Raw genomic sequence first — 26,741 nt, forward strand, 5'->3', positions numbered from 1 at the left:
GCTGCTTTCTAACCAAAGATCCCAGTGCTCTGGTGTCTGTACTGGTTAAAGGAATATTAAATGCAGAGATGTCATGAATATGACCCTCCCTGTTCAGGTCACTCCCCCTCCTGACCCTTGAGAACCAAAAGGTAAGATGGGGGGCATCTGAAGAGCATTCGTAGCACCTCCCTCATTTTGTAGAGAGACGACAAGATGTGCCCGGGAGCACAGCTGGGACCACAATCCCCATTTTCTCATCTCCATCCAACCCTCTTCCCCTGAGACAGACTGCCTCTTAGGATAAAATGCAGCAGGAAACATCAGGCACAGAACCCAGGGAGGCCTGGAGACACACATCTCTGGGCTTTGGCGGGGAAGCCTTGGTGTGCCGTGTTAACAAGGAAAAGGGAGCAGGGTAGAGCCCACGGGCCTGGCATGATGGAGACTGGAGCTCCGGAAGGTGGGGTCAACCCCTAACTCCCGTCCCCCGGGTCCTGAGAAGGTGGTCCCAGGAGCTGGAGGCTGCAGCAGGGAGCAGGGAGCCCCCGGAGGGCCTGCTATTCACAAAGAGGCTTCAGAAACCCAGGCCGCGCAAGCCCAGCATCGGGTTGGCCTTTCCTTCCTTCCCAAACAGGCCTCAGTAGAGGCTTGTACAGACCCCCTGCTGCTATCGGTGCCCCTCCCAGCCCCTCACCACTGGCTTCCATCCAGAGTGGCGCTGATGCTGCCAGGGCACTTCCTGCCAACCCAGATGCAGAAGATCTGGATTCAAGCTCAGGGTCAACCCTCACTGGCTGTGTGACCTTGAGAACCACCTAACCTCTTCAAGGCTCCACTCTTCATCTGTAAAATGGGCATAACAGGTGAGAACTCACTGGATCCTATGTGAAAGCACACTTGGAACTGGCACGTGTAGAATCAGTGTTACTTCTTTTGTGTCTACTCATCCCTGCAAGAACCCAAAGGTCAGGAATGGTGACTCAGTGAGGCAGAAGGAAGAGGGAGGAAGGTACATGTCTGTTCATCCAGCAGTCACTGTCCTAAGGGCCCAGCACCCGGCCAATAGGACACCAGCAAAGAAGATGGATCCGGTACAGACCCTGCCCTCAGGAGCTTAGAGGCCAGGAACCTGTAGCTAAGTCTACAGCAAAGTTCAAATCATATCCCCACTACCATATATAAAATACAACGAATAAGGACCTGCTGTATAGCACAGGGAACTCTACTCAATACTCCGTAATGGCCTACACGGGAAAAGAATCTAAAAAAGAGTGGATATATGTATAACTGATTCACTTTGCTGTACACCTGAAACTAACACAACATTGTAAATCAACTATACTCCAATAAAAATGAAAAAAAAAAAAAACCCAACCCAAATGATATTCCTATTTTGTTTGGTGGCCTGAAAATCTGGTTTCCTATGGGGTAGCTCCACTGTGTCCTGTCTGTAAAATGGAGAGAATATTCACATCTTCTCAGAGATGATGGGAAAAGCAAAATCCCACTTGGACAAAGGTCTGAGCACCCGATCCAAAGGATAAGGAGGTCGGGGAGGCCGCAGAGCTGGAGCTGCTGAAGTCGTGGCCTTCTCCTTGGCTCAAGGAAAGATCTGCCAGGACACGCTCTAAGGGAGCAGCTGGAGGTATGAGTAACGGAGGAATGGTGGGTGTGAACCCCCATAGGGCCTGGAATGCAGCAGGGAGAATCTTTGGAGCCTGATGGGGAGAGAGGCCAAATCCCCTGGGATCCTTCAGATGGGCAGTGAGTTCAGTGGGAGAAGACAAAAGCCTGGGGCGTGACAGTACAATTACACACAGCACGGAGCAGCCTGGCAAAGGCAGCCCAGGGACCCTTCATCCCGTTAAAGCTGGCAGGTGCACTGAGCTCCCGGGTAAAAGAGCCCCAAAGTGTCAGGGAAACTGGGGACCCTGCTCTAATAGATGCCCACATGCCCCACCCCCCGCTCCCCCTTGGGGTGCTCTGCTGCCTTTTAAACAAGGAAGCAGCATCCCTTCCCCTTCTCATCCAACACTGTTTGCAGGGAGGCAGGGAAGGCCCAGGGGAGGGCAGGGGAGAAGGGCAGCGAGTCCCTGGGAGGTCCGCAACTGTCCCCAGGATCTCCTACCCAGTCACTCCCTTTCCCAGGCTGCACTGCACCTGAAGGAACAGAAAGAGCGCCAGGTGGGCCGTGAATCCCAGCTCCTGCACCACCCGTAGGTTAGCTAGTGTGAGCCATTCTCTCTGCCCCTCTGCCCCTCCGTTTCCTCATCTGTGAGATAAGCGTCAAGACTACCTTACAGCGGGAGTCAGAGGATGGCAAGTCAGCAGAACAGTGTCTGTCACCCAGAAGGCGCCCCCCCAATCTGGCTTCCATCCATCCCCCCCCCAACTCACTCACATCCCAACAGTCCTTCACCCCATCTCCTCCCCCAAACCCTCTCTCCGATCTCCAGCCCCCACCCACTTCTCTCTTCTCCCAACTCACACAGGATTTATTATCCAATTCACAGAATACAGCCCTTGGTTATAAACCATATGAAACATTTGATAGCATATGCTTATGCATATATGCATGTATTATGATAGATAACATGTGCTGTAATTATTTCACAGTGTTAGGCAGGGCTCCTATTTCAAACTCCTCGGCACATCCCCACTGTGAGGTGGGACGCACGGTGCTTGCTGGTGGACTGAACACAGACCTCTGGGGGAAGAGAGAGACTCTGCATCCTCACAGATCAGGGCAGCAGCACTGCCAGGTGGGGACAGACAGCACGTCACTTGAGGAGCCACTGAAGGAAGTGGGTGCCTGGTCTGAGGAAGAGGGGAAGTGCTGTCATAAGACAGACCTGCTCTTGAGTTGTAGTCAAGGGCTAACCCCAGAAATAATGAATGGATGGAAGTCGCAGGGGACACACTTAGCTATGATAAGGAAGAAGCTCTGTTGGAACCATCTAAAGAGGCAGTCGGCTGCGTCAGGAGGGAGTGAGTCCCCCATTGCTGGAGGTAGTCAAGGAAAGACTGAAGCCCCAGTTGAGCATGGCTGTAGAGGGAATGAAACCAGGGGTCGGAAAGCTGAACTACAAAAATGTTGATGTCTTTCCAGCCCAGAGAGTCTTTATGAATCAGAAAAGGATCCTTTTTTTATTCTAGGTAGAGGAAAGCATCTGCAGAAGAGGAAAAGTGGTTTAGTTACATAAAGAAGATGAGAGTTTTTCAGTGCAGTTTGGTATTTTCCAATTGTCGTTCTCCTCACCTCTATCTGTTTCATGGAACTAAGGGATTTGCCAAAGGCAGATGCCACCAGAAGGGTTAAAAGCTGCTCTCTCCCTGCTTCCCCTCCACCTCCACCCTGACCCTCCTCTCCTGAGGGACCATTGGCCCAGCAGCGAGTCTGCCTGCCGAGGCCAAGGCTGAGCGGGACCTGGGGAACCTATTAGTCTCGCTCAGTATGCAGTGGATGGATCGATGTGAAACCCAGTAGGCTGGCTGTTCTAGGAAGAAGGAGGGAGACTGGCTTCTGGGACTGGGACCCAGGGGCCAGGTGGGGCGTGGAGGAAAAGGACGGAGAGGCTGAGAAAGGCACAGCAGGGGTTACACAGGTCTGCAGGACAAGGACACAAACGCCTAAGGGATGGGTCTGCAGGGGACACAGAGGACCTTTGCATCAAAAATTAAGAATAAATAATCATGTCAACGGCATCCCTCCTCTCCACTGGCTGATTCCCTGGGCTGCAAGCTTTGGTTCTGGAAAATGTTAATATTCCCAGCAGGGGCGACACTTTAAAATCTTGTGGGAGGCAGCTGATGGAATACCAACCAGAGGATCATGGTGAGGATGTAGGGAGACGATGTGAGTTCACCACCATGCACTGTGCCCCTGCTAGGTGCAAGTGCCTCCGGTGTATGGTTTTCACGTTCTGTTTTTCCAGGGAGCAGATTCTGATGGAGAGAGAGGGAGGAAGGTCCGAGGTATTGTCAGTGGGGCAGGGGCACGGAACAAATTCAAATGCTTGAACGACGTACGTATTTCACCTGCTTCTTGGTTTTGTCCCATCCCACACCTGGGCTTGGCCCCAAGAAAGGACAGAAAGGGCCAGACTATGGGGACCAGAGGAGGAGACAGAGAGGGGACAGAGGAGGAGGCTGAGACTTCTCAGTCCCAGGAGGCCCACCTGCTGCCTGCTCGGCCATGGAGGCGGCCCCCTTCTCTGACGGCAAGGATGGGCGTGGGGAGAACCTGCCCTCTGTGCTCCCCTCGGCCTCTCCACTTCAGGGTGTTTGTTGGTTTATTAATTACTGGGGCCCAGGAGGCATCCCTGCCCTGAGAACTGCCTTCACTGTTTCCTAAGCTTCTTCACATACTATTGATTTAACCCTACAAGTGCCCTGGAAGCAGTTATTATCATTATTCCTGGGTAGAGACCAAATCACTGCAGCAGGAGAGATGCTGGGACAGATCACAGAACTAACTGGCCAAGGTCCAAACCCAGGTTTCTGATTCCAAGTTCTGGCCTCTGATTCACCACTTGAGTTGCCTGGGAAGAAGGCCTCAGTCCTCCCATAAAATAGGAAAAATGGTCCCTCACTTCTGTCTCTTCTACAGTGTTCGGAGATGCAGGGAGAGGGGGTAACAAGAACCGTGTGACCTTGAAAATGGACTTAATCTCTCTTTTCTTCACCCATATAATAAAAATGTCTATAGAGCCCATCTTATATGGTTAACGTGAGGTTTAAATGAGATAATTTCAAGCCCTCAGCAGAGTGTTTGTTATACAGTAAGTGTTCTGTAAGTGGTTAATTTGTATCACCGTAAGCAAAAGCTCTCTCACAGTGCCTCCTGGGTGGGTGGCACTAGAAAGGCCAACTACTGCCCCTCTCGTCCCCCAGCTATTCACACGGGACTCTGGGTACCATTCCCGACACACCAGTCCTCCACCCAGGGTTGCAGGATAAAGTAACAGTAATTAAATGTGTATTACATTCTGGGCCCAGATACCTTCCACCCAATCACCCTGAGAGGCACTATTATCCCCACTTTACATGGGAGGGAACTAAAGCTCAGAGAGGTAGAGTGACCTGCTTCACATCACACAGCTCATGAGTAGTGGAGCAGCTTGGATTGCCTGCAAAGACGGTTCCCATTTTACTGAACCAGCCTGCGTTTCTTTTCAGCCGCACTTCCTCCCCAGGAGACAAGAGTCTCTCCTCTCCAACATCTGGACCAAGTTTAGCCAACACAGGGATGCTACAAGGCTAGAGCGGAACTCCGGTCACGCCACTGCAGGTCCTGGCCTGACCTTGTTCAAAAGGGATTCCAGGAAGGAAAGAGAGTTAAAACCATGTGTGCTGTGTGTTCCCTAGGTGTGGATGCTGTTATACACTGTGTGTCATCCTATTTTATCCCCTCAACCACCCTGGGAGGGAGGAAGCCTCATCCCCATTTTATAGACGAGACAACAGAGGCTAGCAAGTGCCTAAGTCTACTTTGCCAAGATCACACAGGTAGCACATAAACGGCAGAGGGTATAGGGGCTCAGGACTTGTAACCACAAAAAAAGGACATTAAAATACTTAGAAACACCAAAGCAAGTCTGAAAAAAAAGTTGATTTGAGCTATGTACAATGATACCAGGAAAATACACGGAATATTATACTTGCGGCCACGAAGAGTGAAAGGCTCTGGGTCCAGCCTGAGTGTCTCAAAAGGTAACTCTGTGGCAGGGCTCACCAAAGGGGCCTTGGGGACAGTAGTGGGGAACCCCAACTTTCCTAGGAAGTCCCCTAACAGCAAACTCCCACTGTCCCCAGGCTCCGCGGGGTTGACCAGATGGCCGTGCCTGGGCTCCTCACTTCTCCTCCCCCAGCCTCACTAGAACTAGGTACTTGCAGAGATGTTCTAATTTTTTTCCCCCCATTAAAGAAAAATAAAGTAATCCACAGTACAACTCTACTTGGTCCAAAACCTGCTTATTGAAAATCTACTTTGGGGAAAAAGGAGAGTACATGGCATGATTCCCCAGGGAATGATCTCTGTTATGCTTAATTTTGACAGCAGGAAAATAGAATTAGATTCCTGTTCCTAATTCGACTTGCAGCGTCTCTTGGCCCTGCATTAATAAGGAAGATGGAAGAGTGTCTCTTCCCAAGCTCTGAGCTGCATTTCCCTTCAGTCCCTCATTTCTTGAGCCTTTGATTAGATTTTGAATCCTCTTTGCCCTTGAACTTCTCCTGCTCTGCCCCACCTTCCCTCCCCCCGGTAGGTGGGGCCAGAGCCACTCAGCAGCCTCCACAGATGAGTCCTCGGAGCAGCACTGTGTGGTTGATGCGTCTCCCCTGGGAGGTGGGCCGGCCTCTCTAGCACTTGGGCAGGCTCATCCTCTCCAGAACTTTGTGCTCAGCCATCCCGCACCCTACTCAATGGAGCAAGGGGACACACTGCTCCAGGGAGATCTCTGCCCTTCAAAGGACACTGTGCCTGCTGGGTACAGCCCACCCCGAGCTGCTCCTCTGAGTCTGCTGGTGCAGCCCAGGAGGGTGGGAGGGGCCTCGGAGGAGGAAGCCCTGGCTCATAGTTGGAGGACCAGAGTTAAGAGTCTTGGTTTTGTCATGTACCAGCTTCGTGACCTTAAAGTCAAGTCACTTAGCAGCTCCAAGACTCTTTGCTCAGCTCAGAATGACTGGGAAAGAGGGAGGTAGAGTGGGAAAACATAAGTGAAAGTGCTTTGCAATCTGCAAGGAACTGTTAGAATGTCAGAGAATGTCAATTCCAGTGGAAATAGCCCTGGGCTAGGAGGCAACAGTATCTAGCATGGTACTTGGCACACAGCAGGTGTTAAACATCTGAACAACTTACTTCCCAAAGCCCAGTAAGAGCTGAAGCAGAGGAAACAGGGCTCAGCTTCAAAGCAAGAGGGACTGTGGCTAGACACAAGAAAGAACTTCCTGTCAGGTTGGTGAGACGCTGTAGCCAGCACAGATGAGGACTGCAGGACAATCTTTGCCTGGGCATATTTACAGCCTGTCCTCTGTCTCTCAACATTCTCGCTGGGTGCCTGGGGTGTGCCAGTTCAGTCCTGCCTGAGTGGGCTTGTGGCAGAAATTTCCGGGGGAGAATCCTTGATTCTGTTATACCTTTCAATGCTGCGAGGATGCTACACGAGGAGGGCCACCTGGTGGAATGCAACATACCCCAGCTCTGTTCCGTCACATGCTAGCATCCTGTGAGCTTTGAGATCGGCATCCCTTGGTGGGCATATGATCAAACCTATTTGGAAGATGCTGAGGTAAATAGTTGTTTTGGCCACAGGACAACTCAGGGTGTCCATGCTAATGTGTGCTGAAAATCTCCACGAGGGAGAGAGAGAACGGAGTGTTATCTAAACACTTCTCTCTTTTTTTAGCCACAAAACGCTTTGTCCATAAAACTCTTATGATCTAAAACAATGCTGTCCAGTAGCACTTTCTGTGAAGACAGAAATGTTCTATATCTGTACTGTCCACACGTGGTTATTGAGCAGTCGACGTGTGGCTAGAGAGACTGAGGAACTGGACTATACATTGTATTAAACTTTAAGATGGGGAATTCCAACATTTCCAAACCCACTGGGTTGTTGTAATAATTAAATAAGGTATCCAAAAAGCATACATAGTTGGGACTCAGCTACTTTGTTTCTTGGGTAGCACAGAGCAAATAATCGCGTCGTGTTGAATAAATGAATGCAGGTACAAGTGGAGTCAGTAAGGTGCAGAGGTCCGGTAAAGAAGATGGTTCTGACCCTTGGCAGGGAGGGGGCTTTTGTTTTCAGATGCTGTAGGGATTCCAGGATGGAGGAGGGACTTACACTGCAGAGCAGTTCTGAGGAGCCATAGAGAGGAGCCTTATGGAGATGGCGAACCTCTTCCAGTGCAGCCCACCCAGACCCGCAGGGGAAGACCTGCACAGGTGAGCCACATGACACAGACGCCTGCATCTCGGGCTCGGGGCCCCAGTGGTAGCCAGTAGCCAGCACCTGTCTGACTGTGTGTGGTGCACAGCTGTCACCGGGAGCACACAGATGCACAGATTTGCTGGAATGTGCTGGCTTAAATTAGCTAAATCTCATAAACACTAAATTTATGTCGCAAGTTGAGAGTCAGAGAAAATGCATTTCTAAAACCTGCATTTGCAAAAACAAACAAACAAAATTTATCGGGAATTGACCTTGGACCTTGTTCCATCAGAAAAATCTACTCTCTGAGGAAAGAAGCTCTTCAACCCATCAAGGACAAATGCATCTAATTTTATGTTTTCTCTCTCTCTCTTTGTAGCTCCTCAACAATGAGGCTGAAAACGTGGGAATTGCGTTTGCAGATGCCAAAAGGCTTGGTGGTTGGCCAGTCTCCCTGTAACTGAGCTCCTCTCTGTTCCGCGCATGCACAGGGAGTTCTGGCAAAGGGTGTTCCTGGACTGCTCTCTCTCTTTCACCTACACATACGGAAAACAGCCAAGGACACTCAGGAATCCCCGAACCCTTTGGTTGTCGTTCCCACAATTGGAAGGAGCCCGCCCCTTCTTGGCATATCATCTGCAGCCGGGGGGGGGGGGCAATTCAATCAGGTTGAAATCAACAAGATCTGACCATCTCGGGTGGAGCCAGCCTGGGGAAACTTACATTCTGCTTTGGCACAGATGAGGCAGGCGGTGGTGCAATTGAAGAAGTTCAGGATCCCAGCTACAGCCACGCTGATGTCAGTGCTGCTGGGGTGGAGGTTCAGGGTTGTGAATCTCTGGAACTGGAACTTGATAAACTCCTCCGGGGCCACTTTGAAATGAGGGACCTGGGCGGAGGAGCAAAAGTGGGCAGCAGGGAAGATCCGGAACCAGCGAGACAAAAAGAAAAGAGGGATGAGTGAGACAAAGCTGCAGAGGGTGGCTTCTTTTGTAAAAGACCTTTGCCTGGCAAGAGATGGAATTTGCAAGACTCGGGGCACCCACTCCACAGGAGGAAGATGATGTGGCATCCATGACAACGCGTGAGACCCAGAATGGGAAACCCTTCAGCCGGGGACCTGGATAAATGTACTGTGGACCTTGGAGCTGGGGTCTGTGGCCCTGAGAAGACAAAACAATAGGTCTTTATTCTCAGAAGAACTGCCCACTGCTGGGCAGACAGACAGATGGCTCTTGAAGGCATAATCCTTATACTATTTGATGTGTGGTTAATGAATCAGAGCAGAGATGCCCTGGGGACTAAGGGAGGGGCCCCCTCAGCCCAGCCTAGCCGACAGATAAATAAACCAGCTCCCATCCTGGCTAAAGGCCTGGGATGGGTTCCTCCGTAGACTTACGTGAGGAGGGGGAAGCGCTGCAGGCTGGGAAACCATCTAGAGGGCCTCCGGATGGAGCCCGGTAAATAAATACCTGCTATGGCCTCATTAGGACAGTGTCAGCTTCCCTCTGCATCTATTCCTGACATTTCAGGGAGGCACTGCCCCTGCCTTCTGCCTCTCTTCTCCAGGAAAGAGATATTAACAGGCTGGAATGGCTGCTTTACCGGAAGCTTAGGCTACTGGGTAGGTAATAGGAAAGTTAAAACGTAATAAGCTGCCATCCACCTTGATTTTATTATGTCACCCTGGTGCCCAGAGCCGGAAGAGCTAAAGGCTGCTTGTGCCTCTATCAGAGATGGGGCTGAAACCTCAACCCTCATCCTCACTTAGGGTGCCCAGTGTGAGGGCCAGATTATTGTGAGCATGGGTTTGGACTGATGTGAAAGCGAGTAAGATTGAGGGTGGACAGCACGAAGAACTTCCTGATGGTGAGTTGGTTGGTTCCTAGCATGGGTTATTCAGACATGATTGCAGAAGTCTTCCCTGCCTGGGCTGGCCCAGAGTCTGGGATGACATTGACACGGTCTCTGTAGGATTCTGCTACCTTATCCTTTTAAGCTTCTGAAAGAAGTCAGCCAGAGACCAGAGCTCCTCTGAGACTGGGATGAGGGGAGGGCAAAGATTTAGCAGAAACTTGGGAGAAAATTCCTGAATTCAACTAGGATTAGCCCTTGAACCAGAGAGAGAGGGCAACCAATATTTTTTAGCAGAGACTGAAAAGCATAGAACTGGGGAGAGAGACTGGTGAGTAACGACATTAAAGAGCGACGTTGACCTGGGGTGTGTCCTAAAGGGTCTTTCTTCCCATATTTTGCAACGCTTACAATCTGTCTAAAATGAATAACAAATGCACCTTGAAAGGAAAAAAGGTCACAGAAGGGTAAGATGGAGGCCAGGCTGGGCAGGGGCAGGGTGGCCAGGCTGGCTGGCTTACACATCTGAGCATCTCTGCCCAAGGCCCTCTCCGTGTGGCCATCCAGCCTACCGGGTTCCAGCAGCAGCTAACTTACCCCCCCATAGAAAGTACCCTTAGAGATTCCCTTGGATCCACCAATCCCAGAGATGAAGCAGGCAAAAGGCTCAGGAAAGCGAAGACTCAGGAAAATGCGTTTTAGAGTCTACAGTCCTGGGTTTGCATCCTGGTTCTGCTGTGTGATTTGGGGCAAACTGCTTAACCTGGCTAAGCTTCATTAACATGGAGAAACAACAGGTGCTTTTTGAGCTTTGGGAGAACAAAACGAGACCCTGGATGTGAAGGATGTGCTAGTTCAGTTCCTAACATGTGGGGTAAGTGTTTAGGCAATGCCTTTTCTCATTCCCTTCCCCCTTTCTCCCCAAATCTTGAAGCTCCTGCAAAAGCTCTTAGGTCTGTATGTGCAAGGGGTGAGGGCTGAGGGGCCTCCCTAAGAAGGGGAGCTGGTGCGAAGTCTCCAGCACAGCCTGGCATCTTGAAGGCTGCTGGGAGGCAGCCAGCTGCTCTGATGGGCCCCGGAAGGGATGGCCAGGCCAATCCTGCTGAGTCTGTCTCTGGGACAGAGATCAATCCAAGACGGATCTGCAGGTGCAAATGCATCCCCAGAAGTCATCATGGAGGGGTGGGGGGATGGAGAGGTGAGCGGCATGGAGGGGAGGGCAGCAAGGCAGAAAGCAGCCAGCCACAGGGGCTGCAGACATCTTAGCAGCATTTAAAAGAATGAACTCCTCAGTGAGAACTCCATTTCTTTTCCCTGAAGCTGAAGGGAATCAGTGCGAGGCAGTTCAGCCTCATAAAATAGTAGAAGTGCAAAATCTGAATGGAGAGGGAAGGTTGCTCTGGAAGGAACACGACCAGACAAAGGAGGGGTAACCATCTGGCCATTCCCTGGGCAGCACAGCCTGCCTGGCTGGTCAACGGCACAGGGTCCGGGGCGGCGGGATGGGAAGATGGGTGCAAATCAGGGTCTCCACCTCCGGCCTGAAATGCCAAGCAGGGTTAAGGGATGTGTTCGCTGAGATAAAATAGCTGCTGAACACCAAGAGGAGGCCATTCTGGAGTGGGGACGGGGGGGATGACTGTAGGGGACAGGGAGGAAAGTTTGCTGGGGAAGAGGGAGGGGGGGAACAAAAAGGAGAGAGCAGAAAAGAGGAAATGGGCAGCCGAAGTCTTGGCAACCTCACTTGGTGAAGATCAGAGCAACCGGGAAATAACAACCTGCCACAGATCTGAGCTGTTATGTGGAGCCTGGCAAGAAAGATTTAAATGAAGCATCAGGTCTAACTTGCAGGGGCCCAGGCCTGGGAGATGCTGGAAGGGACTGCAGTGGGACAGAAGCTCTTTTTTTTGGCCTGGGCTGGCTCGGGAGTCATCTTTCAGGACATCTGGGAGGAAGGATGGGGAGTTGTCAACACAGACCCTGCGCATGGCCTGAAGCTCAAGGATTCAGCCTACAGGGCCGTGGTAAGTAAGAGCCCTTGCAGGACTGGAGCTAGGACCGCAGGGCACTCTACTGTGCTGATAACAATTCCTAGAGTGCGTTCCTAAAACAAAGAAGACCAGTATTCTTCCCAAAGCCGCAGGGACCAAGCCCTCTGATCATAAGAGAAGTGGGAGCATCAAGGGAGTGGCTTCCAGAGGGCCTGGGCTAAGCAGGGGCCTGACTATTTCTCCACTGCCTCGGTGAGGGCAGCTCACTAAGGAGGTGCCCCATCCTATTGCAAGAACTGGACCCTCCCAAAGCTAACGCTTCTGGAAGGCTGAGCCTCTAGGCTCCCAGGACAGGTGCCAATTTTGCCCTTCCGTCTCCTGTCCCTCCGCCCTGCCCCTCCACAGCTCCTGACCATCAAACTCCATCTGTTCCCCAAAGACCTGGCTAGAAGGCCCTTGGGAGGCTATGGGGTCACCTTGCCACTGTCTCCCAGGAATGTATCTGAAAGGGGAAGGACTGATTGATTCCAAGAAGGACTAGGAAAGATTCCGGCAATAGAATCTCTGAAGTTTCCAATTTGTTTCCTCTGGGGGAAAAGGAGGGAGAGAGTTGCTGGAATAGGGAGCAGGCCATCTTTATCTCCCAGGGAACGAGGGCTAGAGGGAATGGACCCAACACTTTGTAGAAGTAAACCCTGGAATTGGTGAATGAAGAAGAAAGCGAAATAAAATCTCTTTTCTAGAAAACTTACAAAACAGAGGTTTTCAAACTTTATTTCAGCACTAAAATGTAGCAAGGCCTCGCCCCAAAGGCATTCTTCCCCAGAATCCCAATATCTAAACAGAGACTCCGCAGCTGTTCCTGTGGAGCTCAGACTTCTGCCCTCTTGGCCTCCCCTGGACCACCACCCTCCCCAGCCTCTCCCTCTACCTGCCGCCTTCAAGGGACACCCCCTTCCCCTGTCACAGGACCCCAAGACTCGGAGGGGCTCAGCTTGAAAATCTTATGAAACTCTTCCTCTGAGTCCCCTCCATCCAAGCAACCTGAAAAAAGTAAGTGACCAACAAAGGCCCAGTTCTTTTATTGGTATTGATGTTATTAGTGACACCAACCAGACTTGATTCACTCTTCCAGCCCTTAAGAATCCATGATCTCTTTGGGCCTGGGGCACAGGCTGCCAGCCTGCAGAGAGCCCCCCAACCCTGCCCAGCACTCACCTCCTTCTCCCCACAGATGTTGCTGATGATGGAGCTGGAGGCCGGGCTGGAGGATGGTCCTAGGACAGCGACCACCCCCTTGGGAAGGATCTGACACACTGCAGCCAGCAGCAGGGGCAAAACGTGGGGAGCAGGAAAGGAAACAAGGCGCTCATCAGGTGGGGCGTGGGCTTCGGCCTCGAGTCCTCCGATCTTCCCCCCACTGGCCCCTCACCTCCCGCCCACTCCCGTCCCCGTCCTGGTCCCCCCTCCTATTCTTCCAAACCTAGTGCCTCTCCTCCCCTGGACTACTGGGCTCCAGGACAGCTTTATTGGAGTTTATGGATGGTATTAAATGAGGAAATGACCCAGGTTATGACAACATACGGCCTCGGCCAACAGGGTGTATAAATTGTCTGGGCTGTCACCGAAGGACGGAGGTGCACAGTGGAAACCTGCACGCCCCACCCCCTTTCTGCCTAGCCTGCAGGATGGGTGCTGGGAGCCCGGGCATGGCTGCTGCAGGGGCTGTGGGTCCAGCTCACAGGACGGCCAGCCAGCATGCAACCTGTTAGCCCCCGCAAAGAGAAAGAAAGAGAGTCTAGAGAGGAAAAAAGGTAGACAAGCAGAGAGAAAAAGGATAGTGAGGATGAGGCAGGCAGAGAGAAGAAAGGAGCTCAGCTAAAGTCAAAGGGGACAGGAGAGAGAGAAGAGAAGGAAGAGAGAGAGTGAGTGGCCGTGAGGGCCCGCATCTTTCAATGCCACCCTCCTTTCACCTGGCCTGGAGCCTGGTGCTCCTGCTTCCCTGAGCCCATCACATGCCTTCCTGACCAACCAGCACGCTCTGTGGCCTTGTACCTCCCCCTGGGGAAGGCGCCCTTCCCTCCTCTACCCCGGACGCTCACTCATCTGTCAAGAAGCACCTCAAATGCCACCTTCTCCTTACCCCTCCCGCAACTCCTTTAAGTAGAATCCATCCTCCCTGGGGCTCCGAGGCCCACGGATTTTCCCTCTGTTCTAAGACACTTGTAAATGTGTCTGTTTCAGTTTGTTGTTTAGATGTGTTTCTCCTCTCACTAGATTTCAAACCTCTTAAAGGCCAGAGCTGAGACGCATTTATCTCTAAATCCCCACTTCGCACTTCCCTGGTGTCCAGCACAATGTTTTCTAAGCGCCCAGTTCATGTTTGTCCAATGAATGAGTGGATGGGTAGGACACGCAGTCAGAAGAGGAGAGAATGTAAGATTTTAAAATGCTACATCCTTTCGAATTATGGTTTTCTCCAGATATAGGCCCAGGAGTGGGACTGCTGGGTCGTATGGTAGTTCTATTTTTAGCTTTTTAAGGAACCTCCATACTGCTCTGCACAGTGGCTGTACAAATTTACATTCCCACCAACAGTATAGGAGGGTTCCGTTTTCTCCACACCCTCTCCAGCATTTATTGTTTGTAGATTTTTTTTTTTTTTTTTTTTTTTTTTTGCAGTACACGGGGCTCTCACTGTTGTGGACTCTCCCGCTGCGGAGCACAGGCTCCGGACACACAGGCTCAGTGGCCATGGCTCACGGGCCCAGCCACTCCACGGTATGTGGGATCTTCCCGGACCGGGGCACGAACCCGTGTCCCCTGCATTGGCAGGCGGACTCTCAACCACTGCGCCACCAGGGAAGCCCTGTTTGTAGATTTTTGATAATGGCCATTCTGACCGGTGTGAGGTGATACCTCATTGTAGTTTTGATTTTACAATAGCCAGGACATGGTAGCAACCTAAATGTCCGTCGACAGAAGAATGGATAAAGAAGATGTGGTACATAGATACAATGGAATATTACTCAGCCATAAAAAGGAACGAAATAATGCCATTTGCAGCAACATGGGTGGACCTAGAGATTGTCATACAGAGTGAAGTAAGCCAGAGAGAGAAAGACAAATATCGTATAATATCGCTTATAAGTGGAATCTAGAAAAATGCTACAGATGAACTTATTTGCAAAGCAGAAATAGAGTCACAGAGGTAGAAAACAAACTTACGGTTACCAAGGGGGGAAGGAGGGGGTGGGATGAATTGGGAGATTGGGATTGACACATATACACTATTGATACTATGTATAAAATAGATAACTAATGCGGACCTACTGTATAGCACAGGGAACTCTGCTCAGTGCTCTGTGGTGACCTCAATTGGAAGGAAATCTAAAGAAGAGGGGATATATGTATACATACAGCTGATTCACTCTGCTGCACAGCAGAGACTAACACAACATTGTAAAGCGACTAGACTCCAATAAAAATTACTTTTAAAAAATGTTACAGACGGAGAAAGGAAGGGGGGAAGAAAAGGAGAAAACAGACAGAGAGAGAACGTAGGACAGTTCTCAGCACACACGTGGTGATATCAGAGCCACAGAGCTGCCCCTCGGATTATACTCTGTGGTTCCCAGTCTCGCTATGAGACGTCCTTCTCTGCAAACCTCAAAGCTCATCTCTGGACACATTTTCCTCCTACTCACATCAAGTGTCAGGTCAGTACAGTGAGGTTAAGGAATCAGTCCAAGCATCCTTCCCGAGCCAGCTGCAAAGCCACACCTGCAACTGGTGCTCTTCCTCCTAAAGCAGAGTCCTAACCACCGGCCCATACAGCCAAGTTATGGCTCTAATGGGGCACAGGCGGTGGGGTAGAGCACCAGGGTTCAAATCCCGGTGCTGTAATTTATCACACAAATGACAGACCTGTAATTTATCACACAAACGATAGACCTGTGGGGTCTTCTTTCAGCCTGAGGCTCAGGCAGGGGTCCTTTAACATCGTGGATCTCAGCTGACTGACAGGTTGCCAGCAGTGGGTGCCTGAGGGGGACTCAGTAGTACCAAGTGTCAGAACCATCCCCAGCAACAGAGTAACTGTGGACAGGCTTTACCTTTGAAGAACACTCTTCAAAGTTCAAGCTACTTCCGTGGCTTGAACAGAAGTAGCTAGGGGCTGCTAGGGGCTGTAAATTCATTGGCCATCAAATTCCTATTCCTACAGCAGCCTCAGGGGTGGAGCTTAGTTCCTGATTTTACCTATAAGGCAACAGCATCCTAGGGATGTTAAGTGACTCCCCATAAAGTCACACACCTAATAAAGGTCTGAGCCAGCGCTGGAATTCAAGTCTGCGGACCCCACCCAGTGTTCGTCCCACTACCTGTTCTGTCTGCCCCACTCCTTGTAGCCACTTCGCCCATCTCTTTTCAACCCCAGACCACACCCCATCTTGTTCTGCTGCACCTGCTTCCCCAAGGTCACCAGTGTCTCTTAGCAGTTCTTATCTCTCTTTTTGTAGCATTTGCATTGTTCTTTTGAATTTCATGACACTATCCGGTCCTGATTCTCAGCCGCTTCTCTGATTGGTTTTTCTCACTTCCTTAGCCAACTCCTCTTCCTTCTCCTCTCCACTAAATTCAGATTTTGGCCATGCCTCACTCTCCCTGGGCAATCTCGACCTTGCCTGTGGACTCCACATCTCATCTCTGCCCAGGTGCTCCTACACCCTGACCCATGTCCTGGGTTACAAAACGCGTTCCACCTACCTGCTGGGCGTTGCCACAGGGACTTCCTTCTGGTGTCTCTTCCAGAGAGAGAGGCAGAAAGGCAGAAAGCACAGTCCTTAAGAGCACGAACTCTGATGCAAGTCTATCTGAGTGTGAGTCTTGACTGGGTCACTTACTAGCTGTGAGACCTTGAGCAAGTTACCCAAACTCTCTGAGACTGCTTTCTCATCTATAGGACTGGGATGCTAACAGCACCTCTCCCGCAGGGATGTCGTGAGAATTAAAGTGAGTTAATACATACAAGGCACTTAGAGTGGTACTGATGTGCTACAGGACTCGTTATTATTATTCCCAATACAGCATGTCTGTTATATACTTTTCATACATAATCTGATTTGATCTCCACACTGTCAGGAAGACTCATTATTATCCCCACTTCACAGATGGTGAAACTGAGGCTTAGAAAATTTAAGTGCCTTGTTCAAGGTCACACAGGTCATATATGGTAGAGCTGGGCTTGAATTTGGAGATCCATCTGGCATCTTAACCACTTCACTTTACCCCCCTTAGCTCCTGAAGTTCAAACCGTGGTCGCCCTTGCCTCTTCCTTACCTTTCCTTACTGCATCTACTCACTCGCTATACCAATCAGGGGCCAGGTTCTGACCATTTGACCTGCTCACCCCCCACTATCCTTTCCTTCCCGCTCCCACTGTCACAGATCCGTCAGCCCCTTCTGCTACCTGCCTCCTAAGGGCTTTCTCCGTCTCCAGGATTCTTCATTTTCCAATCTGTTCTCCAAAGCGAGGCCAATTATAATCCTAAACGCAGGTCTGTGTGCTCCTGCAGGGCAGAAAGCTTGTCTTATTTATCTCTGTGTCCTCCATGCCTAGCACAGGGCTGGACTCAGAGTTAACGTGCTCAATAAATAGCTGTTGAACCACACTGAAGCCCACTCAACTCTTTTCATAGAAAATTGGAAGTAAGCTAAATGTCCAATCATAAGGCAATAGTTATCTAAAGTGTGGGTCATATAGCCAAGTGGAATATTACTTAGGCATTTAAAATGCTTATGAACAGTTTATAATAATCTTAAAAATATTTATGTAATAATACTAAGAGCAAGAAGCAGGATATAAAATTATATGTATATCTACATGAAGGCTACAACTAAGCAAATACAGAAAATTGTTATGCACTGCGGAGTGACTGGAAGAAGAGGTTATAAAAGCCCACATTTATTAAGTGCCACTTATGGCCCATTCTAAGCACTTTATGTGAATTGACTTACTTAATTCTGGAAACAACCTGATGTGATAGACACTGTTACTGTCACCCTCATTTTACAGACAAGAAAACAGAAAAGTTAAAGGGCAGAGTCAGGATTCAAACTTCCGACCCCTCACTCCAGGGTCAGCTCCCAACCACTGCACATCTCCTCCCACTTCCCGCCAGCTCACTTGGAACACACTCCAGATTTTCCTACCTGAACCTATTCCCAAGTTGTTCTCTCTGACTAGACCAGGGCTCTTAACCTTCTGCCTGAGATCTGTGGGCAGAAGTCAGTGGTCTGTGAACATTCTGGGGGAAGAAAAATGGCATTATTTTCTCTTAACCCCTAACAGAAATTCAGCATTTCCTTCAATTTGGAATATAGGCAATAAACCACAGTATATTAACAGTTGCTGTGACTTTGTCATTGATAGACATCGTGAGTGTTTTCATATCACATTACAGTGCTGCAGATGTCTTGAAATATCATTCATATTCATAATTACTTTGAAATTACACTAGTTGTAACGTTTAGCTATTGAATACATTAATAGATAGGATGTTTAAAAAAAGTTTTTAAATGAATAAAATTACATAGATAGGATGACCAGGGAAACCAATTACATGGAAATACAGTTAAAATACATTAATATATCACTATTAAAATATTTTAACTGCATTTCCATATAACTGGTTTCCCTGGTCATCCTATCTATGTAATTTTATTCATTTAAAAACTTTTTTCTGAGAAGGAGTCCATTAGCACCCACAGGCTACCATGGTCTAGGCCCTCTCTTGCCCTTCCGCCTGGAAAACTCCTACTGATCCTCCAGTGCCCCACTCAGTTCTTGCTCATAGGTGAGAAGGTGCCATTCCCTCCCAATATTCACATCACACCGTGGCTCTGAGTCAGCTTCATGCTGGGCAGGTCAGCATCCCTGATCTCTGAATTCCTGGCCAGCTTCTGCCCCAAGCTAGCTCATTATGCCGGGTCTCAGTAAGGAGAAGCTTCTCCTAAAAAGAAATTCTTACAGAAGGTCACAATCCCTTATTCCCAATTCCAGAATCCAAAAGGCTCTGAAACTGAGTGGTTTCATCAAATTCATTTGCTGGCAAAATCTGATCTAAATAGATAGATGTGAAGCTATTTATAATATATGAATATCTGAATGTAAGCATGCATTTAATTTTGAGTGTGGGGTTCAGCCCCAAGCCCCATCTGAGATGCTACTTAATGTACGCTATAAGCACCACGTGACCTTCCCAGTATCCGGCAAGTTCTGAAATCTAAACACATCTGGCCTCAAGGGTTCGTGGACCTGTGCCTGCTGCTGTGAGTGTCCATCCCCCATTTCCCACTGGATTGGAAACTCCTTGAAGGCAGGGGTCACATTTATTCAGTCCTGGCAAAAAGGAATTAGTCAACAGATGTTTGTTCAACTGAATTGAAATGATTCAAAATGAGTGCAACGAAAGTGAATTATCATCTTCCCAGCAGCCATGGCCTGGGGATTTCCTGGGATCTGGGAATTGTTCTTTCATTCCCTATGAAGGGTGCAGGCATCGTTTCAGTAGAAATGAAAATCGGTTATAAAGGACCCCAGTTCTGAAACTTCCTGGACCCTGTTTGTGCAGGCCCCGGCTGTCTCGTGAGGACCTCTGAGCAGTTTGAGGGGTGGAGGAGAGGGAGGTGCACTCTACTTCTGCCTCCCAGGGAGCAGGGAGAGGTGAGTGATGTTGCCACGGCAACCAAGTTTCCCAGCCAGCAGAGGAGTTGGAAGGCAACTGACAGAGCAGCTGCAGGAATAAAACACCATGATGGGATGTTGTAAGAAGGGGAAACTTCTTCCCCTGGAGATACCAGCTCCGGCCTGGATTTGAAGTCTCCTTAGACTCCTGGTCTGGACAGGAGGTGCTTATGGGAACTTCACCTTCTCTGAGTCTTCACAGGGAGGGGAAGGGTCTGGCTGTGCTGAAGATGGTGCAGAGCAGTTACTCACAGGCTCACTGGTGGCAGGCCCTCCAGGGAAGGGGCAGCTTCCGGGGTGGGGACGAGGAAACTGGGCCTTCTTTATTTACAGTGTGGCGCTCCCGGAGCCCCTGTGGTAAACAATCGGGGCCACCGGTAGCTGATATCGACGTGGAGCAGAGGCCGGGAGACCTCAGAGTCCTTCACCTAAAGATACTTCAGGGCGGGCTTCCCTGGTGGCGCAGTGGTTGAGAGTCCGCCTGCCGATGCAGGGGACGCGGGTTCGTGCCCCGGTCCGGGAAGATCCCACATACCGCGGAGCGGCTGGAGCGGCTGGGCCTGTGAGCCATGGCCGCTGAGCCTGCGCGTCCGGAGCCTGTGCTCCGCAACGTGAGAGGCCCACGTACCGCAATAAAAAAAAAAAAAGACACTTCAGGGCGCCGAAGCCCGAGTGGAGCCGGAGCGCAGGTCTGTGTGTGTGCTTGGTCATGCTATCCGGAGTGAGGCAAACAACCGTCCCCATCAGCACCAGGAACTAACCCCTCCTTGTGCCGGAGCCTCGGGAGCAGGGTCCACTCTCAGTTCTGTGAATGGACCGGGGCTGAATGGACTGGCCTTGCTGGCCTCAAGAGCCGAGAGGGGTGCTGTGAGGGTGCAGTGCCAGGTCTGTGCACTGTCACGCCCCACAATGGGGACCTCCCTGGTGAGCGTGCCCCAGCGTATCGGAGAACTCAAAACTGCCACTGGCTGTCACAGGGATGAAATGAACAGTGTGGGGAATATAGTCAATGATAATGTATTATTTCTTTGTATGGTGACAGATGGTAACTAGACTTATCGTGGTGATCACTTTGTAATACATAGAAATATCAAATCACTATGTTACACACCAGTAAGCAACAGCGCTGTAGGTCAATTATTCTTCAAACACAAACAAACCAACTCATAGGAAAGATCAGATTCATGGTTACCAGAGGCAGAGGGTGCGGGGAGGGGGAATTGGATGAAGCAGTCAAAAGGTACAAACTTCCATTATAAAAGAGCTAGGGATGTAACGCACAGCGTGATAAGTGTAATTAACACAGCTGTATGTTCTACATGAAAGTTGCCGAGAAAGTAAATCCTAAGAGTTCTCATCACAAGGAAAACACTTTTTCTGTTTCTTTGATTTTGTATCTATAGGAGGTGATGGATGGTCACTAAGCTTACTGTGATAATAATTTCACGATATATGTAAGTCAAATATTATGCTGTACACCTTGAACTTACACAGTGCTGTATGCCGGTTGCGTCTCAATAAAACTAGAAGGAAAACAAACCCACCATTGGCTCCTCTCACCAACGGCGTATCATTCAAAGCCCTCAGCCTGGTCCCAGACCACCAAGGAAGCAGCAACACCGTGTACGGGGAGTTTACACATGCAGGCACCGGGCTGGCAGACACAATACCACCCTGAATCCCTACGATGATCCAGAGAGCGAGGAGTTACAATACTAGTTCTACTACTAAATCATACTAATAGGTGAAATTTATCAAGAGTTCACCTGACTCCTGGCACCGCTCTAAGTTTTCTAAGCGCATCATCTCACTTAATCTTTCAGCAGCCTCATGAAGTGAGAACTCTTGTTGTTCCCATTTTACAGATGAGGAGTTTGAGGCACAGGAGATAAGCCCACAGTGCTGGCGATTAGGATCCTGACCGCTATTCTACACAGCTCTCCAGTCCTGGCCTTCACCACCGCCCACCCCCCCCACAGACGCTCCCTGTTTTAGCCACACACAGCTGTCATTGTGCCCCAAGGTATTCCGGTTTTTTTCCTTCCTCAAGCATGCTATTAAGGCTTCTGCGTGGATGCCCTCACCTGTCAGACATTCCAGGCTCTGGCCCAGCGGCCTTACCTGACCGCCTAGCTACACCTATGACCTATTTCTGACCTCATTCTGCCCTTGTCGGAGCCACTCCCTGGCAAGCCCACAGCAGAGCTACTGAGATTTATGTCACTTTTCAGATGTGTGGTCTTAGCCGCCTCCTGGGAAAGACTGCGAGCCTCAGTTTCCCCATCTGTAAAATGAGGAGGTTGGGCCAGGCCATTTCTAACCACTGTAATTCAATGCATTTCTGCGTCCCTGTTATGCATACGTGAGGTGGGAAAGGGAGGCGGGGAATGCATGTTGAATGACTCATCACTATTCCGATGACTTTCTCCTCTGGCTTCTCACCATTTTCCCTCATGCTGACTTGGAGTCATTCTATTGAGCTGATGGAGGGATGTTAGCCTTTACTCACTAGAAGCAGCCCTGAATCAGTGGAGGTCGTGCCCACAGAGCCTTCGAGAAGCTCGGGATCCTGTGCAGGAGGGGCGGCTGGAACCTCACTCTCTGTGCCCATTTCCAGGCACTGGGGCCTCACGGGGCCCGAGAACCAGTGAGCCTCTGGGTTTCCAGGGGAAACAGTGTGGACAGCTGATAGCACGCTTGCCCTCATAGAGACAAGCCAGGGCAGAGGTGAGGGGCTGACGGGGAGGCTCCTGCTTCTAGCTCTGCAGTAAATTAAACTTCAGACTGGCTCTGGCAGCAGCAGGGATGGTGCCTCAGGGTGTCTGGGTGATAAGGGAGGGGGTGGCACTTAGTTTAGCTCTAATACGTTCGCTGTAGGAGACACAGGGATCTATAGGAACAGAGGAGGGCGATGCTGTGGCAGCCTGCTGCACGAGAAAGGCAGAGTTGGAGATAAGATACTTGAGCCAGGAGGGAAGGGATGGCCATGCGGGGAGGTGACCTGATAGGTCTTGTCCAGCCCTCTTATTTCAGATCTGTGGGCTGCGCAGAGGGAGCTGGGAAGTCAAACATCAAGAAGCCTGAGGCAATGATGGTGACCAGGCAAAGAGGTAGAGGGGATTAGACGTGGGTCTGAGGAAGCTTTATGGGTGACCCTCACTTTAAATAAACCCACTATATGAAAATCTATGTGAACCAGATAAAAGCGGGGTGGTTTGCTACTTGTATCTTTCCAGTGTCCAGGTTGTTATGAACACCCCGTGTGATACCTTCCATCTCCCAGCCTCGCTTTCAACTATCAAATGAGATGGCTGAACTCCAGCATCTTTAGTTTTACACTTCATCCTCTTTGATTCTGAAATTGCCATTGTTTCCCTTGAATGACACGCCCGTCCCAAATGTGACTCATTATTTGTGCAGAGTTTTTGAAACTCACCTATTGCCCTATTGCCGAGAGCGGGCACAAGAGTACCCTGTAGGATTGCTACCACCTCCATTTAGATCAGAGCCTCTGCTTTCCACAACCAAGGATGTCATCACTAGGATCTCTTTTATCCCCTTGAAGTGGAGTCTCGGGGCACCGGGTGACAGGTGTGAGGTTGGGGGCATTCGTCAGGGCCCCAGAGCCACTCAAGCAGTTTTACATTAAAAATGCAAATCAACCCCAGGCCACCAGCCCAGGGAAGACACAGCCACCATGAGGTGGAGCAGTAGCTGGCTCTGGGAGGCACACAAAGGCTCGGTGCTGTCGGATGCATCAACCCAGAAAACGCGGAAGAGACGGGAATATCCAGTTATGATCGAGGCCCCACGAGGCACCTGTCATTAAGACAGGCGGTGTGAGACGAGTCCGGGAGGTAGACGGTGCTGCCAGGTAGGGATGGCTGAACTCTGGGACAGGGAGAGAGACATGATGGTAAGAGGGGGAGGAAGCCAGCCCCAAGGTGGGGAGGCGGTGGTGGGGAGAGAATAAAGCCAACAACGAAATCCATAGCTGCCACTTCCTAACTACCTGGTACGTGCACGGTGCTAAGGAACTCACCTGCACTGTCTCGTGTCCTGCTCTGAATGACCCTAGGAGGTGTTATTACCATCACCTCATTTTACAAACGAGGAAACGGAGGCACGAAATGTTTAAGCAGCCTGTCCACTGTCACACAGCTAGTAAACAGCAGAGCCAGGATTGAAACCTGGTCGGTCTGATCCTAAAATCCATGTTCCTACTCTTTACACCACAGTCTCCCCAACGTAGGGATCGCAGAGATGTTGTTCCTCCTTCATCTGGGGATCCTGCCTCCTTTTAACCTCCTTCCCCCATCCCGCCACTGACCCCACCCAGTCCCGCCCCATCCCGCTTCAGCTAAACGCGGTAACCCACCACCCACTCTCCCCCTTATTGTGGGAGGGAAAGAGCAAGCGGGGCTGGAAGCTTTCTATGAACTATCTGGGTGGTGTTTAAAATCCACTGTGGGAGAGCAGCTCAGGCTTTAGATGAAAAGCCTTTGGGGTAGAAGGATCCAAAAGCCCTCTTTTCTAACAAATGCTAATCACGCCTCAAACACAGCGAGATGTAAAAGCTGGACCGAGGGCCACGTGTTGGTAAAGTACTTGGTGCCTAAAAGAGGGGCCTTAGAAAGATGCTCCAAAGCTCTGTGATGTGGAATAAAGACATCAGTCTCCCTTCTTCCCCTGATTCATCCAGCTTAATATTTTAGGTGTATTGACTCCACTAAGCCTGGGTCATTGGGAGAAGAAATTTACATCTGCTAATGACCCCCATCCTCAGTGGGCAATCCATGCTTTCTGTTCTGCGAAGGAAACCCTGAGGAACCAAAGAAGAAGAAGGGGAAGCTGGTTTTTCAAAGAATAGGCTACAGAACTATTTAGCCATCCGGACCCCTGTCTGCGACCTGCCCGCATGGACAAAAAAGAAACACTACAATACAGACAGGACCAGGAGATTCATGAGAAGTCATTGCTGGTATTTCTGCTTTCATTTTGAAGATCCTGAGAAATCGGAATCTTCCTTTTGTTGGACTAGAATTGAACCTCTGTGACAACTAGAATTTCTACCTGTGCCCTGCTGAATCCCCATTGCCTAGGATAGAGTACAGCAGGCACTCACTAAATATTTATTGACTGACCAAGTGAATAAATGAATGACAATTCCAGGTACCGTTTCCACCATGCCTTCTTCTGAAGGAATCTGTGTCCATAGATCCTGCTGGCCTCAACAACCCTGTTTTGTGTGATAGAAATCCACCCTCAGTCTTTCGGAGTGGACTTTCTCCCCAAGGGTAGCTCTTAGGTCATCTGGTCAGTGCCTGTGGCTTGTGAGACAGGACCAATCAGTGGACTTTCTCCCCAAGGGTAGCTCTTAGGTCATCTGGTCAATGCCTGTGGCTTGTGGGACAGGACCAATCAGATCCTCTACCTTGTCTCCAAACCAAGAGGCACTGAGGGAAGCTGCACACTGAAGAGAGACTGTAAGCCACCTGAGGGCAGGGACTGTGTCTATCTTGTTTTCTGCATTGTTCCCCATGCATGATATCCTGAGTCATGCCTGCAATAGAGCAAATGCTCTATAAAAGTTTCCTGAATGGATAAACAAATTGTCAGCTGGGCCTGGATGGCCATTACGGGACATGATGAATAAACCAGGGAAACCAAAGTAGCAGAGAGGGAAGAGCATGGATCCAACACAACAAGAGCACTAAAGATGCTGTGGGACAGACAGAGAGCCACTGCCTTCCTCCCGTGCTGCTCTCTTTGGATCCATACAATATCCTACCAATTGTACTTAAGCCAGTGTAAATGTGTTTCTTCTCTTGCAATATTAATAACCCAGACGAGAGCATCGCTGGACCCACATGCAGACGACCAGATGTCTGACATGTATATTTGAGCGAGTTGTTCTTTAGTTTGGTTTGGTTTTGCCATTGAGTGTCATTAAAGGTTGAAATGGGCTAGAAAAGGAGGAGATGGGACTCCAGAGCCTTAGGGAATGGAGGCCATCATCTCTCTGGGCTGAGGGTCTCCCCCTCCTTCCCTCTGAACTGGAGTTGTTCATTTCCAGCTCAGCTACAAGCCACCACCCCGCTAACCTGGAAGCTCATCCTGTAAAGTCATCAACGTAATACCAGCCACACACCAGAGAAGTGCAGGGGAGGTGGAGTGGATGGGACACTAGATGTGCAGGGTCATGATGCAAGTTCACGGTCCAGGAGTTGCTCAGCCATTGACTAGCTCTGGGGTTGGGCAAGTTATCCAATGTCTTTGAGCCTCAGTTTCTTTGGTAAAGTGGGAATAATAACACTTAACTCTCTGGCTGTTGGGAGAATTAAAAGCAGTGCCCAGCACATGGAGGGGCTCCGTAGGTGTGACTGCAGTGACCAACTGAGCATGAATGTAAAGCACTACAACTCACAGAGGATTTTCCTATATTGCAAGTTATTTAAATCTCACAATGACTTGCAAGATTCGCTAAGTAGACCTTAGTGTTCCCATTTTACAGATGAAGAAACTGAGGTTAAACAGAATCACTGACTTGTCCAAGGTTACCCACAGAGTGAGTGGCTGATGTCCAGCCCAAGTCTCAGCTTCTTCCCACAACACTGCCCTCAGCAAAAGAAAGCAAGACAGGAAACAGATGTGCAATGACTACGCTTCCCTGGGGCTGTGGCTGAATCTCTCCTTTCTTAATCCCATATAAGGTTTCATTCAGGGATCTGTGTACAGAATGTCCAGGAGATGAATGAATCAATATATGAAGGAATGAATGAGTGGGTAAATGAAGGAATGAATGAATTCCCTGTCTTAATTCTACTCCACACATGATTTGCCACAAAACCTGGGATCTTGTCTAGACTAAGCCCTATAGGGCTTCCTGGTGCATGTTTCTCTTCCTCTCTTGGGAATATCTACATCACAGGCCCGGCAATGGGTGCGGCTCACACGACCAGCCCCTCCTCTGCCAGCAAGGGAAGCAGAGGGCAGCCCTGCCCATGCTACGTACTGGTTTCTGCAGTCTCGTACTCGCTGTCTCTGAGAAGCTCAAAGATGTCCACTTCGACCTTGGCCTTGCCCAGCCTCTCGGGAGCACGGTTGATGCGGTTCTTGGCCAGGGTGATGGACAGCCGCTCCCCTCTGCTGCACTCCATGGGGTCATCCAGGATAGCAGCTGTGGGCAGGCAACCACATGGACACAGTTGGTACCCTCTACCGTTAAGCGTC

General features: G+C 50.0%; 1 protein-coding gene across 1 annotated transcript in view; it reads right to left on the reverse strand.

The window, feature by feature from the left end:
* Window positions 1-26,741, reverse strand: part of GRIK4 (glutamate ionotropic receptor kainate type subunit 4) — a gene marked incomplete at both ends in the record, with an annotated part of 310,516 nt that overhangs the window by 146,035 nt on the left and 137,740 nt on the right. The window contains 3 exons of the mRNA XM_082659887.1: window positions 8,640-8,805; window positions 12,980-13,077; window positions 26,524-26,688. Coding sequence (XP_082516013.1) covers window positions 8,640-8,805; window positions 12,980-13,077; window positions 26,524-26,688 — 429 coding nt within the window. The remainder of the gene's footprint in view (window positions 1-8,639; window positions 8,806-12,979; window positions 13,078-26,523; window positions 26,689-26,741) is intronic.

This window comes from Grampus griseus (genome assembly GCF_964374135.1).
Source record: "Grampus griseus genome assembly, chromosome: 8".
Lineage (NCBI taxonomy): Eukaryota > Metazoa > Chordata > Mammalia > Artiodactyla > Delphinidae > Grampus > Grampus griseus.